General features: G+C 38.1%; 1 protein-coding gene across 1 annotated transcript; it reads right to left on the bottom strand.

Annotated features, from left to right (window-relative positions):
* Positions 1-2,973: 2,973 nt before the first annotated feature.
* LOC107296112 (nuclear factor 1 B-type) lies at positions 2,974-9,471 on the bottom strand (the record flags this gene model as incomplete). Its single annotated transcript, XM_015825457.1, has 2 exons — positions 9,066-9,471; positions 2,974-3,516 (listed from the first exon to the last, which is right to left on the bottom strand). Coding segments are annotated over exons 1-2 (573 nt in total), but the record flags the coding sequence as incomplete, so codon positions are not given.
* Positions 9,472-21,502: the final 12,031 nt, after the last annotated feature.

Genomic DNA, 21,502 nt, shown 5'->3' with positions numbered 1-21,502 from the left:
TATAGAATAAAAAAGTTATCTATTAGAGGACGGATTTCTTTTATCTGAAGTTCTACTGCAGCAAATAAATACAACAGCTTTCATTCAGTGATTGTCAAAAAACTTTCCAATGTGCCCACTGCAATGCAGATGCCAACCAACGAATCAAAGGCATTCAGAAACTAGACAAAGAGGGTTTGATGCCAACCTCGGTGCCACTGGCAACCATTATTGGCATCAAGCACATTGTCTGCTTTTCCTCCCCCACTCTGCTGGCACTTGACAAACAAAATGGCGGTTCTTGTAGAAACGGAATACAGCATAAGAGCTGTACTGATTGAATCAAATATTACCAACTGATTTTATAGATTGAAACAGAGCCTGTTCCAAATGAAAGAAACTAATAAATATATTCTTTTTTAGTTAAGCAAGATACTGTAATCCTAATTCTTAATTTTGAAATTAATTTAACTAGAATATGTTAACATTTAAATAAATATTATTAAAACGGGCTTCTTGCTTCATCTGAACACCTGTAGACCACAAATTATTTTAAGACTATTTTCTGCCCCCAGCTAGCAAAAGGAATCAACATCAATCAAATAAGAATTTAATTCTCTAGTGTTTTGAAACTTTAAGGTAGGAATTCTGGAAAAAAAAAGATGGCAAAAGAGGGCAGTTTTTTAAGAAAAAGAATTATATACTGTGAATATCATAACTTGGTAGACTGGTCTATATTTCTTTCTTCAATGCAGATTTGGAAAAACTGAAAAATACTCTCCAGCAAATCATAAAAATGACTTATATTTCTATATCAAGAAATTCTCAATATATTGTAGCATTACTCTGCTCTGCAATGCGGATACCAACCAACAAATCACAGGCATTCTAGTCTAAACAAAGAAGGTCCAATGCCAACCTTGGTGCCACTGGCAACCATTTTTGGCTCTCAAACTATTCTTCATGTTTTTGCCAATGTTTCAATATAGCTCTATTTTATTCTTTCATTCATTCAAGAATTTTATCCTTTTTCAACTCTCTGACCATGAATTTTCTTATCATTCCACCCGCTGATAAAACATTGCCAAGTAGATGTTCATATACTTCGGTAGAAAACCAACTGTCTTTAAAATATTTTTAGTTTGATATACCCTCATGTGTATACAGTTTGGAAATGTAACCAGCATTCATTCCCTACCTGCCAAAGGATTTTAGAGGAAGCTACCATGAAAATAATTTAAACCTAGAATCTTTTTCTATACAAAACAAAAAAGGCTGAAAGTATATTTCTACTACAAAAACCATAACTCCAAACAGCATTTAGCAGATTATTATCTGAATATATATCACTTGTGATAGCGTCCTTCTGCAGGTGACCTAATATAGAGATACCAATTTTTCATCCATAATTGTCACTAATTGAAAAAATATTGGAAAAGTCCAATCATAATAGAAAACATTAACAGAAGTTATTTTGACAATTCATACACAATCCATGGTATCATCTGATATCACCAGTGTTTTACACGAATCCTTCTCTCAATGCAAGCAAACACAGCATCTGAAGAAATACATATACACAGATATAAAAATGCCATATCCGTTTTATTTTCAGATACAGGTGACTTTCTAATGGAGATAATATGCAACCAAGTGAAATATTCCATCATAAAGTCACTGACTATGTATAGTTTCACATATAGTTTAACATAACTTATGTTAACAATATTTAACACTTGCTTCAGTTACTAAACGTTTTTTAAATATTCTTTGAGATAAAGGAAATATATAGTTTATATAATCAGATTGAAATTTTCATTATCAATTATTTTTCTTTCAAAATTAATTTGAAGGTCTCCTTCAATCCCATTCAAGGATTGCAGATTTAGATTACAAGAGTTTTCAAATGCATATCACAGCAAAGCTTAGAAAGTTAGTCATGCTAAACTCACATTGAAACGTAAATAGTATTCACTTGTTTTAAACTGGAATCCAGTCTACATTTTATAACTGCTCTCATTGTTGAAAAAGAGAACTATCTTTCTTTTATGGTAAATGTTTGTTTTTCACAGTAAAGCTACCATACAGTATATAAAGTTAGAAGTCACCAATGACAATATTGGACTGAATTATACAAAATCAACACTAAGAATATTAAGAAAAAGCAAAGTCTTTTGGTAGCATCACCAGAAACATGAAAAATGATTTTACGTTTTATATTTGTATTAACATTCCCCATCCATTTTTCTTCTGGCAGTTTCCAGGACCAGGCCAATTTATGTAAAAAGCTGCCATCTGCAAATACTCCATGGTTATAACTTAGACATATTTATTATGTGGTTCTAGAAACAATCTACCATAATGGTTAGGGGCTTTAATGTAAAAAATGTACATAAGAAACACATAACAGTTTCTACATTAGATCAAATATCTTCAATGAACGCAAATCATCTAAGCAAATATATAACCATGTTATCTACAAAAGTTTTTCACTACATTATAATTTAAAATAACCATATTGAAGCAATGTTTTAAAATGCGTGCAGAAGTTATTATTTACTATGAACACTGATAAGGCAACTGTATCACATATTTATATTTACTGCATAATGATATATATAAATATATAAAATAACATGCCATTTCTTTTTTCATTCTTTTATATTTAATAGTTTTATTTTCATAATGAAGACGGAACAATGGCAAAGAAGTGGCTATGAATTTAAAAAATTGAATACAATTGTTATGACTGTATATATTATGAATATGAGTGTATTCTGTAACGTGCACCAAAATCATTCCTAGTATTTTCAACTTTTATAACAAATGTTAATGTGTTTTGAATACTCCTGAATCTAATGTATACATTAGCAAGCACCTATCAATATCTATAAAGATATATGAAATGTTTACAATTTTTTTTTAAAAAAAGGTGGTTTAGCATATTCATGTGCATGTGTGTATAAATATCTAAATAAATAAATAAAATATTTTAAAAGGCCTACCTTGATCCTGCACATAGTATGCCAGAAACAAATCAAGCTCCTTGACTGATACTGTTATGTGATGTGGCTGAACGCAAAGTGCTGGATTTGTGCAATGGGGGGATTTCATGAGCCGTTCTCCATCGGTACTTTCCAGGGGGATACCTTTAAAAAGGATCACCATGACTAGATCCAGGCGCCAGACTTTGTCTGCTTGCCTAAGGCAATCGATTCTCCTAATCTTGCCCTTCTGGTCAGGATTGGATAATACACAGCATGGGTGCTTCTTCCCAGTAACAGTAAGCACAAAATCCTCTCGATATTCTTGGCGGATATCTTTGCGCAATTTGGCGAGAAGCCTGGATGCCCACTTCTGTTTAATTTCTGGCTTTTCACTAAGTAACTCATCCTTGACTGCTCTTTCTTCATCTTTTGACATTCGCTTTTCGTGTTTTTTAAAGTACTTGCGTTTTCGAGCCTGAAGGTTAAACCACGTATAGGCAATTGCACGGACATGTGGAAGAAGTGCCTCAATGAATGGGTGAAATTCATCCTGTTGGAAGAAATAAAAAGAAAAACAAAACTTGAGGGACCAGTTTTACTTATACAATCATGAACAATTATTTTTTGAAAAAAAATGAGTAAAATGCAAACTTATGCCATGGGCATTCCTAAGCATTTTTAGCAGCGCTTACAATTCCTAGAAAAGATACATATATATTATAAAAATGTATGCCTATATTTCACTTATGGAAGCACAATAACATTTTATAATACACCAAATACTTGGGCTTGGTTCCAAACTGACATACAATTATATTAGTTTAAAATAAAACAAAATGGCTCTGGGATTTTGAATATTTTGACTGTGATTTAATAGTTCACCAAACACGACAAAGATTGGCACAACAAATTTTAAGACGAATGAGTAAAAATATTACAAATGTAGAAGTTAATATTTCAAATCATTCACCTTCCGTATTCAGAAACATTATGGTATACATTTTCAATGTTGTACTATGTAGTTTCCACTTTTGTCATCAGCAAGAGACTGACGACACACACAAACACTATGAAACATAACCCAATCCCTTATCAATCACCCAACATTCCAATTATCACATTATTATTCTAGCAGGAATAACCACAGAAATCAAGAAATAAGGCAAGAAAGGCCAAAGGAAAGATACCATTCTAATAAAATTAGAGTACTTATAACGTTCACCAGCTGGCCATGTTTCCTGCTTAACTTTACCAATCTTTAAAAAAAAATACTGAAAATTACATGGAATTGATTTGTTCCATTCCACTGTAGGGTACAAAACCTCACTGAATTAATTAGCTATTAACTCAAGGATGGTTCTCAAGTATGTAATAATTATTTGACCCCACTCAAAAAAAAAACTTTTTAAGTACACAAAGAAAAAAGGATAATTTGAAACAAATTTTGCCTTCTTTGTGATCTAACACTCTGTAGCAGTGACATTAATACTGCATTATTGCGTAAACTTATTTTCTGAAATACACACAAAAGTATTGGACATGAAAACTTTTCCTTTTACAAGTTTTACCTAACTAGTCATATAGATTTTCTATATTTTATTATTTTTTCAATTGACTAAATTAAACTTTAGCAATTACTTTATTTTGATCAATAAGAACTACTAAGGTGTTTTGCCTCAATTTCCGTCTTTGTCACATACAGTATATAATTTGCTTCAAAGGAAAATTATCTCTATAATCCTGGCACCTATCATAAGATTTGAAAGAAAATTGTGACAAAAAGGCAATGTTACTCATTCATTTGTTTGACCTATTATTTTTTTAGACCATATTTAATTCAAACTGAATTTAAATCGTAATACTGTAAAATATTGACGCTAAAATTAGTCCTGATATAATTAAATTGTACTTTTCAAACAAAATGTAGCATATGTATTAATACTAAAATACTTAATTGGAAAAAAGTCATTAATTTTAAGAATCCTATTAAAAATACATATTTGAGATTGAGAACATAAAATGTATTTATTCAATTCAAAATTCCTGTAGAGTTTTATCAAACAGTTCATACAATACTCAACAAAAGTTCATGCAAACATTCACACTATTACTGAAATCTTCTTTAAACTTAATCCTGCCTTTTTTATAGGTAATAGCAGCAAGATTCTATAATAACACTTTATAGTAAGACTTCTCAACAAGTACTGTAAGACCTACAATGTTATTTCAATTTTGGTTTTATATATACCTCTTTCCTTTTCAGGACAGATATTAATCAAATTAGAATAGAAATACAAGGCATAAAAATAATTATAATACAATTAAAACAAGGTATCAAGCAATTACTAAAGCGATAAGCCATTCTATACAGAGACTTTTAAGTTTTCTGTTACTTTAAGGGCACAAACTACATTAAAGAAAGAGTTAAACCACAATCTGCTCTTTGTGTGGGAAGAGAGCACAGCTTAGAGCAACCACAACCCTCGATAAGACTTCCCTATCTCAGTGCACTCTGGTGCCATTTTTTTACTGCTACAGTTTCTTTTTCTCAGAAAACTGAGTTCTATAGAATTCTTAGTAAAACATGTATTTAAATAAGACAAACTTCCTTCATTACTTCTAACTTATATAAGAAAATATTAAAAAGCCTAGGAATTGAATGGTTAGAAACTACGTCCAGTATTGTATAAAAATTATTTCACAATATACATTCCCCCATAAATTGCAATCAAAGATCCTGTGATATTGACAATTCAGATCTTGGTACTGGACATTTTGACAAAAAACTATGAAGTTTTGGATTTTAATTTTACTTTAATCACATTTAGGCAAGTATAGACCCACCTGAATGCAACAGGATAAATGCATGGTCTCTGTGATTACTATTGCTACTTAATGTTTTTAAAATTATGCACACTGGTTACAAATTCCAATTTTACATATAAAGTTTCCAGAATATATTTACTGCTATAAAAGTGGAGCTATAAATCTCCAGGTTATCTGATAAAAAAATAAATTCATGTTTTTAAAACTTCTACATTAAATAACAGATAGTGGAATAAAATTCATATTTAAGTAAAATTACAGTCACTGATATCTCAATTATTGTTAACAATCCAAAACATTGTTCAAGTAAGAACCGTTTCTCAAGTAAAACTTATGTTACATAGATTCTCTTCAAAAATGCACTCACTATGAAATCTGATATTTTGAAAGATGCACAATATAAGAAAAAAGTTGTATATAGCAATTGCATAGGCTGCAGTAAAAACAAAGAGCAAGTTTTGTAACAGTTAAATCAAGCTTCTTAGTTATTTTAAACCACAATACTGATGGATCAGGGTCAATTTCCACAAAATCTTCATGTTATTTCCCTTCTCCTATAAAAAAAAACATTTTTTGAGGAAAAAAAATGATTTCCCATTTCTATCTTATCTTCCTATTAGTCTGTTATATGAATTCAGAAAATTATTCCACAAAATAAATTTAACACTGCAAAGATATAGCCAAATATACACATACAAGTGTAATGTTCAATTTAGCAACTGTAGCTTAGATATAAAATACCGTAAATCTGTGTTTACTGCTGGACTACTTCTAAAAAAAAAAGACTCCTCAGCTGTGAGTACTAACAAACATAGGGAACTATTCATGGACCTAAAAACTAACTTCATATTAATCACACAAAAGGAGGAATGTGTTCAGATAATCCTCTGTTTTATTTAACCAGGTTAGGTTTCTAAGATATAAAATGTCTATTAACATCTCATTTATTCTTGTATCTTACAGATTTCAATGCAACTTAATTTGACTCCAAGGTAACCACAACCATACAATAAAGTAACCGTTCCCAACAAACATCCAGCTACTATTTTTATATAGGTTCTTTTTTAAAAAAAAGATTTATTAAATGCATATTCTATACAGTTTTTAGCCAATCAGATATTTCTTTTCCTCTTCTTTCTAAGATTTCTAACAATAAATATATTATAAAATAGTACAATATTATATTCCCCATAAACCTGCTGTACAAACATGGGACAAAGGGTATGTATTCAAAACTTGAGGGGGGTCTGGATTTTGTCCCAACTGTTCTTATATCTATTCATTCTTCAAGTCTGTGAATTATAAATTCACAAACTAAATGCAAAACCAGCTTAGAAATCGTTTGGGAAAAAACAGTATACATTTCATTTCAAAACTACTGGGCATTTTGTTGAAATACTTGACTTATCTTAAATTGGTCGATACTAGGTTTGCCGTAAAACTGTTTCAGACTTGTAGATGGCATGCAAACCACGCCTAAATAATTTATTTTGTTTTGGAAAAGACAAAGTGACATTTAATACCATGCTTATGGTAAATAAGCAAGTGATAAAACTTACTTAATAAGCCAAGGAAAATTTTAATACTTTCCTGTAATAAGTTCAGGCACAAATACCTTATTCTAAAACATTTCTGTGAACTGAGGCATTAGGCCAGAAACAAGAATGGATTATATTTTATGTTACAATCAAAGCATATTACATTAAAAACTTAAGCTAAATTTTCATCAACACCTACTATCGCCACAGAAATTCAAATATATAATCCTAGACCACTAACCATGGATTTTCAAGGGAATCCTATGAAACTAACAAATATTTTTATGTGGCTGATAGAAGCCCCCTTAAATATTAAATATTATACACAAAGGGAAAACAGTATGTTGAATTTTACAGTGTTCATGCCTCTACCAATTTATCAAGACACATAAAACGTGTATGTGCGCACACATGTGTAAGTGCTGACTTTTTATAATTTGTCAAATACCTCAGAACACTTTTTACACCTGTTTTGCATCTGTAAAGTTCCCATTTACTTGCTAAAAAGATTCCAAAGTTAATCACACTTTGATGCCAAACAAAATATAAACAATAAAAATGTGTCAGCCAAAAAGCTACAGGACTGTATCCAATCACTGAATAATCCTTATCATTGTTTAAATCTTCATTCATAATTTGTGAATGCTGCAGTCCAATAGAATTACAATGGTTTCCAATTGTCAAAGAAAAGTTTTATTATTTTGATCATACCAACCAAAATATTACATAAGGAAGACCTACTTTGCACAAATATTAGCTATATTTAACCTGTCCAAATTATAGCCTAAGATTTCAACCAGACCTGATTATTTGACATGCTACCTGGAATATTTAATGGATGAAAAAATGGTACAAATGTCACATTCTTTAGACACTGAACATCTCAAACGTATTTTTTGTACTATAATTTATATTGGATCCGACTCTGTGCTTCATTTTTTTTCCCTTTTGAAACTTCTATGCCACCAATCTTTACTCCAATCACATCATGTGTTGCAATTCTAACTATCTTATGGGAATGGAAACTGTTACCTGTTAAAATAAGTATGGTTTGTCTGCATGCTCTTCAAAGTAAAACCACGTATGTACAGTGTACAAAATTACTCAGTTTTACACAAGTGTCTGCAGGCCTAATACAGAAGGAAAGGTTCAGTTTTCCTTATGACCTTGGGTGTTGACTTCAAAAAGTTTCAAGTACCGGAATTTATCAAGAAAAAAATGTATAGGATAATCAAGAAAGAAAACCTTCAAGCTAAGTCACCTTTTCTCAAACCAGCCTCAAGTATATATGATTAATTCAGCATGGGATGGCATTATATTACCAGTCATTGCTTAATTAAAAATAAGGGAACACTTTCCTTTTTCAGGTTAAGTATAGTCTGCAAAACGCATCGCTATTTTGTTGCGAATTCATGTAAAAACTGCACGACGTGGCTGCTAGTTCTAATCACTTTTTTTTCCCTGCAAGAGTAATTTAATAATACTCGTTTATCATTGACATTTCGAAATATTTATATTATTTCGTGCCTGTCCCCCCCCCCACATACACACACCTTGAAATAAGCTTATACCACAAGTACATGCATTTTTAGTGTCCCCCCCCCATAAAAATCAAGGAGGAATGAATATTCCTTTGAACAGTTCTAACTATAGATACTCGGTGCAATTCGATACAAGTTTACTTCCCCCCTTAAAAAAAAAAATAATAAAGGAAAAGAAAAAAAGGCGGCTATACCTGAGTGAGACAGATGGGAGAATACATCATGACTTCGCTCTGAGATATATAGCACTTCTGCTGAGAGGAAAAGTATCAAAAGCGCAACGGCTTCATCTATTCATTTTACAACCACCTAACGCTTCCAAAAAGGAAAAGATGGATCAGGATACAAGCTCTGCTTTGAATCGCCACAACTTCGCAGCCAGCCCCTTAGTCCTCCTTAAATAGCCAAAGATTCAAGTTCACTCCGAGCGCTAGATTTCCCGGGGTGAAATCCAATCTACACTTTTAACCCTCTTGTTCTCGGCGGCGGTTCACTTCTTGCTGCTGTTTGCAGTGGCTGCTGGCGAACTGGGACAGAAGGAGGCGGAATGGGGGTGGGGGTTGAATGGAATGCAGGGAGTTAAGGGGGGGGGGTCGGGATATTTTTTTTTTCCTTCCTCGCGTTGCTTTTTTTTTTCCCCTTTCTCCCGGATTTCCAAGCGCTTTGGAAAAGCAGCTAGCGCGCTACACGACGGTACTATCAACCACGTTGCCAAAGTTCAAGGTTGCAGCAGCGGCGGAGCAGGAAAATCCTGGCGTATCCCTGGCAGGCGAAACTTTGCAACAGCCCTGTGCAGTAGAGCGCCAACCCGGGAGTGTGTGTGTGTGTGTGTGTGTGCGCGCGCGTCCCCCAAGGCTGCAAAAACAGCTCGCAGCAGCGCGCAAACGCTGGGCTTCTTTCGCAGCAGCAGCAGCAGCCTGTGCCTCTCTCTCTCTCTCTCTCTCTCCACCCCCTTTCTCTGTGGATAATGTTCAGAGCCTGCTTTTCAAACGCCCACTGTAATAAAAATGATCTCTTGAAAATTCAAAACGATCAATCTCTAGTTTCCTCCCCTCCTCCTCCTCCTTCTTCTCCTCCTCCTCCTCCCTTACACTCTTTCCCCTTTCTTCGGTGTACTGGTTTCTGCAAGACCTGGAAGTTCAGCAGAGGGGGGAGGGTATTTTACCGAGCGCGCCTTTCTCTGGCCCTTCCTCCGTCGTAGCTTTCTCCCCAAACACTTCAGGATTTCGGTTTATTATTTAATTACACAATCGACGCATACATCCCTCCCCCCCCCCGTTGCTGCTGCTGCTGCTGCTGCTGCTGCTGCTAATGCATTCCTTCCCTCTTCCGAGCCCCCCCTCCTTTCCCCTCTCCCTGGCTTTCCTCTTTAATCACCGCTGTACAGTACTAGAGCTTGGCCACACATTTTTCCAACGCGCCTGCTTTTTGCACACACTCTCACTTTCCTTCCCCTTCCAGAGGGGGGGGGATTGAAAAGCGGGCCCGTTTGGGGGAACTGGGAAGCGCTTTCGTAGTTCCAAGTTCTGGAAGAGCGAGAAGACCGCCGCCAACACCGCCCGGTGGAAAATTCCTTCACAGGAGGGAGGGAGGGGGGGACAAAGAAACCCCAACCCGGTCTCTCTGCAGACCCTGAATCTGGCCGATCGCGGGGAGGGGGCTACAAAGCGGGAAACTTTGCCTCTTCGCTACCGAATAGACAACGGGAATGGGGGTGGGGTGGGGGGGGGAGGAAATGTGCGTTGGCGGCTCTTCCTCTGCACACGTTTGCGGCATAGACAAGCGTCTGGAAACCGGCGACCCCGTCGCCTACATGTGGAGCAAGGTCACCGAACTGAAGACTCGCTCAGATTTCCTCCTAGCTCCGCGCTGAAAAGTGAAAGGCAGCCTGCTCTTTGCAGACCCCGCGGTGGAAAGGCGCCATGCTCGCGGGGAACCCCTTCCACGTGGCTTCCGTCCCCCGCCCGAGACGTTCAGCTCTGCCCCGTGTATCTGATTTGCGGGGTCCGTGTTTCGGGCAGCCTTTTCCATCAGGGTGCGAGAAGGAAATGGGTGGCGGCCCCCTCCCCCCCTGAGGGAAGCAAAAAAACCAAGAAAGCCCGCTGCTGGAGCAATAGGCTCCGTCTGCTTTCAATCTCACCCACTAGCTCGTGCCAAGAAGTTCGTGCCCGCGGGTTTTTTTTTTGTTTTTCCAAGAATGCAGCATATTAAAACACACGCGCGCTCGCTAACGACGTTCTCACACTCGCCCTAAGGCGGCAAAAGTCAGTTTGAAGAGCGTTCTACTTTTCCCCTTGGCGCCCGCGTGTATGCTGGCGAGGGGTGAGCTACCATTGGCGAAGTTAAACTAAAAGTGGATTCCAGACTAGGAAAAGTTATCGTTTTGGACGCCAAGGTCCGACATTGCTCCGGTCTCTGCTTTAACTTTGCTTCGTCAGGCGGTCAGTCTCCCGCGCTTCGGAGAGCTAAAGTGGCCACAAGAAAGGCAACTGGACGGAAAAGCCAAGTCCAGGAGTAAAAGCACGACCAGGGTGCCCACTGGCCTTTGACTTTCAACTGCACCTACATTAAGGCACCTAAGGCCTTACGGGCTTAGGAAAAACAAGCCCAAGTTTTCCTTCACCGCCTTGACACCTGCGGACTTTGATCCGAGGAACGCCCAGGCAAAACAAACCCGAGCTTTTCCACCGAAGCCCTAGTAGACGGACGGCTTCGAGGCCACCAGCCCAAAGGCGTTGTGTAACACTTCCGTCTCGCCCCCGCCCCGCCCGGCCAGGCCATGAGAAACCGCCCCAAGCTTGCGGGAAGGCGATTGCCCAAGCCAAGCTCCCTCCGCAACCAGCACTTGCCTGCCTCAGGTAAACTGGTCCCTGGCGCGTCCTCCTTCATGCCCCTTTTCCCTCCCCATCGTGTGACCTATTTGCAAAGGGCCAGCTGACTTTTCGCGTTTGCAAAAGTACATTTCTCCGGGTCAGGCATTTCACCACGAAACACCGACGGGAGGCAGGTTCAAGTCAACCATGAAATGGTCACTTTTTAACCCCGTCCTGTCCTCATTAGGGAAATATTCAACACACAGCCTGTTCTCAAAGGGGGCTCTTAATGAGGGTGACTTGCCAAAGCGACCGGCTGCAATTCTCATAAATTTACAAACTGAAGGCCGGGAGAGGAAGTGAAGGGGGCTCAGACAAAGCAGGTATAAATGTCAAAGCAAGCAACGAAGTTCAACCTATTAAGCCTTCAAAAGCAGCCCACCTTAATGTAGGTGCAATTCTAAAGCTGAGGGGGGGGGAAACTAGATAAATTCTTTCATTCAAAAATGGTATTAGGAACAAAACTCTAAAATACCATAGTACAAGACGGTGGCAAATTTATCACCGAATTTACCACATAACAATTTTCAAAATCACATTAAAAATGCCATGAGCCTAGTTTATGGCCTTCGTATACTCATTGTATTTTCACTAAATTTCTTTGTTCAGAATTCTTTATTTCAATTGTTTTGACACTTGCACAAGGCATCTTGCAATAAGGCGTTGTTTATTTAGCAGTGGAGTTTTTTTTAGGAAAAGAAAACCACATTTAGCTTGGTTTGGACAGCACACATAACCATGAGTAGCTGGATTCATACAACACAATAAGGCAAGATCAAATGAATTGCATTGTGGCTGAGTTTACATAATCCATGTTAAGCCATAGTTTGGTTAGATTGGTTTGGGCTCAGCATACTAGGAGTGTTCAACCATGTAATGCAAACCATACTGGTTTATTACTATAAATTATGCCTGAGTAGTTGAAACCTACAAATTATGGGTTACTGAATAAACCATGGTTAAGCAAGCCACTGCTTATAAACTCAGTGAAACCTGAGATTACAAGGGCTAATACTTTATATATATAAAGTTATGCAATGGATTTTTTTAAAAGACACAAATCTGAAGTTTTAATAACCTGCATTTAATCTGCTGAATCACAATAATTGCAATAGATACATTTTAAATGAAAACATGAGAATAGATAAGATACATTTTCCCCATGCATTCATGGCATTTCAACCCTTCTTATTTTTCTTTGGAAATGTAGTCAACTAATTTCAGATTTATTTCAAGTTAAATATATTTGTAATCCCTAAGTGTGACTGTTGCCCAAAATATAATTTCTATTACTGCATGAAGTTTCGCTGATACCTTTCAAGCAGTAGGTCTTCATTTCCCATCTTTAATTCAGGGATAATGCTGTGAAGTTATCATAAAAGCTTACAACAGTGTGTGTGATGAGCTTGAAAAAATCTGAGTGTTGAAGTATTATGCAATGTTAGTTCAAGTCTTGATATTAAAAGTCTCTACATATTTCTCATTTGAGACTTCCCTAAAATCAAAGAACAGCAAGACCTTTCAGGCTTGTCAATGACCCAGATTTTTATGCATGCCTACCAATAGATCATCTTTTCAGACATTCACATTTAATATTGTTAGTAATAATAAATATAATGATAGTCATCTACCAATGTTTACTAAGTTATATTTTATTGAATTAGTCAAGTTCTCTGGACTTGTACAATACACTGAATAGTAAATTAATTAGTTTTACATAACACACTGCCATACATATGAACTAAAAATGATCAGTTTGTCACAATTGGGTCTACATTCATGTAGCCTTTTAGATCAGGCATGTTCAACCTGCAGCCCACAGCCACATGCGGCCCTAGACAGCTAGTAACGCAGCCCTACAAAATAATAAATATAAAAAAGGAAGTTTGTTATTTATAGTTCCAAACAGTTGGATGTCTATGCTTTAGATGCAATTTGTTCAACTCATCTTACTCTCTGTGACAAAATATGACTTTTTTTTCCTATTATCACTTCAGAAATAAACTGACCAGCAGTCACGTTCTGTCCTCATTTGCAGCTTAACACAGGACCACCAGGCCCTTACAAACCTGGTCTCCCCTTGGCCCTATGACATTATCCTTACTCTGCCTCCAAACATGAATGAAACAACCTTAGGTCATAATTGTTTTATTCCTGCTTTTATTGGTGTTAAGCCACCTAAGTTCACTTTGTAAGGTAGCTGGTTCTGTAACTTTTTAAAATTACTAAATAAATAAGTGCATTAGTTTAAAGTAATATCTTCTCTCTTCAACTCATATTATTCCACTATGCATTATCTTAGAAAAAGGTCAGGTGAGCTATTTTGGGCTTAACTAGAGTAGTACTTTGTTTCCTAAGTGCTTGTCATCTGTCCCCGTCCTTATTTTTGATACCAGCGTCTCTCCAAAGTTCCAACAAATTGTTCAGTAGTGACTCAGAACAGATGCGGTAAAGTCGGGATAGGGATTAATAACGGGAACAAACAGATGTTCTCCTGGCATTCTTTTGTGCTGAGTCAAGGGTGATGGGATAGCTATCCAGTCCAATAGTGAGGCACATTTCAGCTTTGATAATGGTCAGATCATTTTTCTCATCTGAGAAAAGAAGGTTAACTTACAGAGCGAACCGTTCTGAATGTACCATTCTGTCTTCCAAGACAGGGCTTGGGCAATCTTCAGATCTTTAAACCTTTCTTTTTTTGTTCCTTCAGATCTTTATTATTCAGAAATGAAAGTGGAGTTTCTAACTATTTGAAACAAAAAATAATGAAAACTCTCGTCATAGGAAGCAAGCCAAAACCAAACAAACCACATTATAAAATAAGCCACTAAGGAGCACAATGGCTTGCGTGGTTAGATTGCTGGGTTGGAGGTTAGCAAGCCCATGTTCGAGATCCATGTGGGAGCTCTCATCTTTTGCTCCAGCTCCTGCCAGGGACATGAAAAGACCCCCCAACTGGGCGTCCCCCGGGCAACTGTGATGAGTGCCATGCAAACTAAGCCATTGTTGTAATGGTTGGGTTCACAAATCCCTATAAACTGTAGTTTGATTAACTTAATGAACATTTAGCTAGGTTAATACAACATACTAAGTCATGAATGATGATTTACAAACTACAGTGCTTGACTTAAGAAAACACTAATCCAAAACCAAAGCAAGCCACATTCTGACTTATGGCAATATGTGAATTCAACTAATAGGACAGTGATGGTAAACCTTTTAGAGACCAAGTGCCCAAACTGCAACCCAAAACCCACTTATTTATCACCGGGTGCCAGGTGGGCGTAGCCCACTGGATGGGCGTGGCTGTGGTCATGGCAGACTGGGTGGGTGTGGCCAAGGTGGGTGTGGTCACCTCGATGTTGCTCATGGGGAGGGACTCCTGTGGGGGCCGGGCAGGGTTGGGGGAGATCCAGGGGGTCTCTGGCAGGTGGGACAGTGGGCAGGGGGCTCGTCCTGCAGGGTGAGGCGAGGCAAGGCAAGGCAGGGCGGGGGTGCCATTGTCACAGGGCAAGGTGAGGCAGGGGCCGGGGCGGCTGTTGCCTGACACCATTGGCCCCCGTGCACAGAGGCCAGCGAGCACATGGGGGCCGACAGTGTCTGTCAGCAGCCAAAGCCTGCCGGCCCATCGACCAACATACTCTGGGGCTCCGCAGCCTGCTGCTAGCAGTTCAGAGAAGTCGCCTCTGAGCTGGACGGCCAGCTGACAGCTGAGGAGGCGATGCAGTGGGTCGTGCCCGGGAAAAGGAGAGCATGTGAGGCCAGGAGGGATGGGAGGAGGGGAGGGAAACCAGCCATGCTGGGATGCATCCGGCCACGTGGGACCTCGGCAAGTTAGCAGGCGGCTGGTTGAAGAGGGATAGTTGCCATCTCTGTGGGCACATGGTTCATGTGCCCACAGAGAGGGCTCTGTGTGCCGCCTCTGGCACGCGTGCCATAGGTTCGCCACCACTGTAATAGGAGCTTAAATGCCTTTGCTCCACATTTTGGGGACTATTAGGAGAGAATACAGAGTTTTACAACTTGGAAAGTTAAGTCTTTTAAAACGTGATAGGCTAGAAGTGAAAACGCTTCTCAGTAATGGCACTCAATTGGATTTTACCAAAGAAGCACCTATCATGGTTGTTAAGTGTGAGAACCAATTGTAAAACATTTTTTCAGTGCCATTGTAACTTCAAACAATCACTAAACAAATGGTTGTAAGTCAAGAACTACCTGTATTAATACTATTCAAAGGCAATGGAGCTCATTTCATGTGTAACTGGCTCTACATAGTACTCTTGCCTTGCTTGGAGAGGTAAACAAACACTTTAAATCAGGCATGTCAAACTGCCGGCCCACGGGCCGGATGCGTCACTCCAAAACCGTGCCCAATGAGGAAAAAGTCCTGATACGTCGCACGACATCACATGACATCGCGAGTTTGACATACCTGCTCTAAATAATGAATATGATCTGAAACACAAAGTGTTAACTACTGCTAACTCCTGAACGAAGTAGATAGCTGATGAATTATAGCTAGTTTTATCACAATTCCAAAAAGAACTTAACCAGCTGACTTTACATGTCTATACATAGTTTACATATTCATAATGACAGGAAGCTGGGAAAACATAGGCAAGCCCTATTCCTTTCCACTAAATGGGGGGAAAAAAACATGACAGATCTGTGTCTGGCTACAGTGTGGCAAGGGGATGGAAAAACTCTTGTAAAACTACAGTATAATTGTGCCTCTCCGTATCCTTAGGTGCCCCACAGACATAAAGCCCAGCCCAGCCCAGCTTGCCCTTTCACTCACTGACATACCAATAAACCAGCACTACGAGCTTCACAAACAGCACTGTAACTCCAGACTTTTCCAGGAACAAGATTGAAAGCCAAGACTAACCAAGCTCATTCCATAAAGGCATCTTTCAGAAGGGAGTGGAAATTGTTTTGTGATTCATCTAAATAAATGCCCATCTTTAATAATCCAAGCATAATAACCACATGCTAACAGCATCCACTAGCTTTAGAAACTTTCTCCTGAGGACATAAAGTACAGTAATTACTTAAGCGTGTACAGAAGCATAAACAGATAATGTGCACATGCCAAACTAAAACTTTTACCTGGAAGATATTTTCAGTTGTCTCTTGCAATAATAAGAATTTTTTTTCAAGAGAAAACAAGATTTAGCTTAAGCAGTGCTTTGATATGAAAAGGATGCATAAAAATCAACACAATATACTGTTCATTTTAAAACATTTTACACTGGAAGATACAAAATTGTATCTCCAAAATTCTCTTGTAGATTAATCCACTTTTAGTTTTAGAACACTTTTTAATGAAAATATAATTTTGAATATGTGTTTGTATATACTTCCCATGCTATCACAACGATTCCAACTCAACTATAGATATACCGGTGCAATAATTAACAATTATTACAAACCTGGTAAGGAGCAAAATATTTCTAAATGAAAGAAAACTCACTTATTACGTTTTGACTGGTAGACAGTAAAGAAAAACCACTAATAATTTCTGCAACAATTTTTTTTAAGGCTGCATTCTCAAATTGTCTCTACTCTATTAGAACATTATGTGAATATTCAATTGATTCTCTTACAACCTGCAACCTATAAACATTTAATTTTAAAAGATGTATTCTGCAATCCCAAAACAAGAACATAATACTACAATGGAACAAAACCGTGTTGTATTGCTAGCTCTGCAGTATGGATATGTATGGTTTACCAAAGAATATTCTTAGGATTAGGAATTTAGGCAGATATTTTAAAAACTATAAAACAAGGAAAGAGCAAAGAATACTAAACAAATAATTGAATAATCCATTAGTGGATGACAATTTGATTCTAAGCTTTTATATCAGCGTTTGAAGGATCAGTAAGACTCACATTATATATATATATATTACAAAATTAAGTAAAGAAATTATATTTCCAATTGTTTTATACCTATATACATATGCAGAACAATTAAAGGAATGGTATAGTCATCTTTTCCCCCCTAGATTTCATGCATATGTATGGTTTGAAACTCACCAAGCAAGCAGCAGCGATTTTACTGCAAACATAGAAAGTTAGCTGGCTTTACTGCATGTATGTTTTATCAAAATCTAGAAGGGTCTGACTCTCCCCCTTTGCCCCCTTCTCCCCCTCCCATTCTCCATAAACAAGGACTCAGCATTTCATTTTCTAGATCTCATAAACCCTCTTATTCCTTCTGGCTTTATGTACAACACTGAACATTTCACAATGTTCACAAACACATTAGAAAATATTTTACCAGTAACATTTTTAAACGATAATGAAAGCTGAAAGGCCTGCATTTAAATCACTGACAACATCTGAGAAAAAGTGCTCTCCATTTTGCAAGATATTGATAACTTTAGTTAAAATATTATTCTGAAACCCATGTTATGTCCCCTATTCATTTATAGTCTCAGAAAATCCTATTATATAAAATATTTTTTCTTTCTACACTTTTGAAAAATAATTGAAATTTTTACACTAGTTATTTTAGACTACAAATACTCAATTACTGTTGAATTGAACTTATATCTGAGTTTACAGTATATGATTCTTTTATAAATGTATATCTAACATTCATCTATATTTCACTTTATTATTTTTAACTACGGTACATTACAACATTATATTCCTTTTGCTTAATTCTATATTTTTGGGAAAAATGTATACGTATAATAAATATTGCTTCTAGTAAAGGAATTAGGATATTTATGCTCATAATACATGCATATTTTTGAGTATTCAACTATTTAAATATCTGTGGTGTGCATGCATATCTTTTTCACAGCGTATGTGGGCTTGACCTCTGCCCACATATGGTTTGTTGGTGTCTCTATTAACCAAGCTTTCTCCATTTGCCGACCAAAAAATGCAAACATCAGGCCTCAATATAAAACTAAAAACCACAACGTTTTATGTTACTCAAATTTTTTCACCCTGCCTACATAAATGTCCAATTTGCTCAGCCCTCCATTTTCCCAGAACAGTAGAAAGCCTTTTGGAAAACATGAATATATTAATCAAATATTTATAAAGAATCAGACTAAATTACTTAAGGTGGAAAGTTTAAAACTTTTTCTTGACTTATTAATGTATATTTAAATAGGTACAAAATGTATTTCAACACTTTTAATTTTATTCCTGTGACTATTCATTAGGATTACATGAGTAGAGACTCGGCATCATTTAAAGGGAAGTTAATCTTGTGTATTTTGGCGCCTTTTCTCTGCCAGCTACTGTACTGGGAGCGAAGGGGACTTGGAGATGTTGTTTGTCCCTTCTCAAGTTCAGTGGCAGCCCTTTCCAGCAGCAGCAAGAAAGATAGCCATGTTCACAGCCCTAATAATAATTCAGATCACGCCACATCGGCATCTTGTGTCAAAGTCGAACGGGCTTCCCCGCCCCCTTCAACCGGAGAGCAGCCAAGTCCTCACACACTCCACATTCAACCACAATAGATGGGATATTGTGCATTAAAATATGGCCCAGACACAGGCAAAGCGAGGACAAGTGGTGAGAGCAGACACCAACTCAGGGAATAGGTCTGAAAACATGCAAGACAGTAAGACCTACACAGCCACTTGACAGAGGAAAACATAAGCAAGCCACAAAAAAGCATACCCAAGGAGAGAATGCTTAGCAATTCTGAAGTACAAAAGAAACTAGTCCGTAGTGTAGGATAGTAAACTACTCATATAAGTTAACTAGCATGTAAAGAGTAATAGCCGTGTTACTACAGCAACACTCCCCTCCCATACAGCTTAGCAGAAGGAACTAGGGTGTATCTATGACAGCTGTTAAGAAGGGAAAGCAACCCTAACTACATAGCTGCAAATTAATCAACCAACATGTTATATTAATCTTTTTCAATGCTTAACGGGCACTTGCCAGCAAACAGGAGGAGAGAAAGTTGGAAGCAGGAAATATACCAAGTTCAGCACTTTTGGACACAAGCTTCAATTAACTGTTTCCTGGCATGACTGTGTGACCCGTAGACAAAGCTGCCAAGAGACAAGAACATAAACAAATCCATTGCTTAAATCCTGCAAAATCAGAAAACGACTGGGGATTGGGGTGGGGGGGGGAGTGTTGTAAACAGCCTTCCCTTTGTAAATCCAAGGCGATCTACCAGGGACAGGAGACAGCCAACAAGCAAGTTTAAAAAATACATCTTTTTTTTTTCCAATGCCACATACCATTGAACTGTATTGTATTTAAACCTGTGGACTCCTGAATTCTGTAACACAACACGGGACCGTTGGCTTCAAATTTTTTCCAGTGAACAAATGTATGCGTTTCTCAAGGAGCCGGTGTGGCTTTTAGCTTTGTTTGGATTTCCAAGGGTAACCTACGCTCGTAGGTTACCCTTGTGTGCACCCGAAAGAGTTACTGGCTCAGATTATTTTTAGGCAATCAGAAGTCTTGGCTAGAGGAGTTGAGAGAAACCAGCGAAGGTAAAAAAAAGTCTGTCTGCAGAGCGTCCCCCCCACCCCGCCTCTTGCTTCTCCCTCGTTTTCAATCTTCCTTCCTCTTGGAGTTGCAATACTGAAGAGTGGGGTTGTGGTTGCTGTCTTGGACGNGAACCCTTTCCCCACCCCCTCCCCCTCCCCCTGGCTGGCTGGGGTGCGCGCGTTCGCTGGTCTCTCTCTCTCTCTTTTTCTCTCTCTCTCTCCCCACTGCCCCCCCCCCCCACCGCGCGTCTGGCTCTGCAGAAAGAGCTGGCGGTGTTTAAGGCTGAGATGCGTTCTTGGCCTTTTTCCACCTCGCCGCCATTGGCCAGAACCTCAGCAGTGGCTTCCCTTAACCACCAACCACTTTGCTTTGCCCTTCCCCCCCCCTTCCCCTCCCCTCCCCTCCGCACCCGTGGGAAGCGCGGCTCTTCGTTTCCGCCTGGCGGCTGCTTGAAACACCAAGCGAGAAGAAAGGGAGGCTGAGGGGGGCTATTTGCATATTCATTTTCAAGTAGCCAATGAGCGGGAGTAGAACGAGAGGGCACCCGCTATAAAGTGTGTAATTCCAGACAGGTCAAAGACCCTGAAATCAGCGCATGTCAAAGTAGTTTGTGGAGTTTCTTATACAAAAGTTTGTGTGTGCGTGAGTATGAGAGAGATGCTGAGATTTCGGCGGTTAAAGGGGGGGGGGGGGGGAAAGAGAGAATCCAAATATTGCTTTGGGAAGGGAAATGTTTTTAATGGGATTAACGGAAATCTAATTTACAGGCGCTCTATACACGACTTCAAAAGTCCCAGTGATTTTACTGTTAGTCGCTCTTAGATCAACATTTTTAGCAATGCAGCGACGATTTGATCATAGAAAATGTTCTTTGGTTAATGGCAGAATCATTATAAGCGTAACGACAAGAGTTTTGTTTTTAAAAAGCGCTCAAACTAATATTTGGATAAACGTGAAATGTACAGCATATCTAGAAATTGTGCATACATAAATCACAAAGTTAATATTCATGGAAGTAGCATTCATGAGAGTCTTGAGTTATCAGCTCTTCCAGTTAATGAAAATGTCAGATGTGCAAGGAATACAGAATCAGCTTCCTTGTATAAATGCACTGATTTCAATGAGCTGCTGACTAGACCTTTTGAAAAAGACTACTTCATTTGTGTAGTTAAATTTGGAAACAGAGGGAAGCTTCTGAAAGGATCCAGTTTGAACAAGCAATTGTATTGTATACTTCCTCCCTTCCCTTCTAGTAGTCAAATACCATTTAATAGGTG

Source organism: Protobothrops mucrosquamatus, unplaced genomic scaffold, assembly GCF_001527695.2.
Source record: "Protobothrops mucrosquamatus isolate PMUCROS unplaced genomic scaffold, P.Mucros_1.0 scaffold2648, whole genome shotgun sequence".
Classification (NCBI taxonomy): Eukaryota; Metazoa; Chordata; class Lepidosauria; order Squamata; family Viperidae; genus Protobothrops; species Protobothrops mucrosquamatus.
The sequence above is the reverse complement of the archived record's forward strand: the minus strand, read 5'-3'. Positions and strand labels throughout refer to the sequence as shown.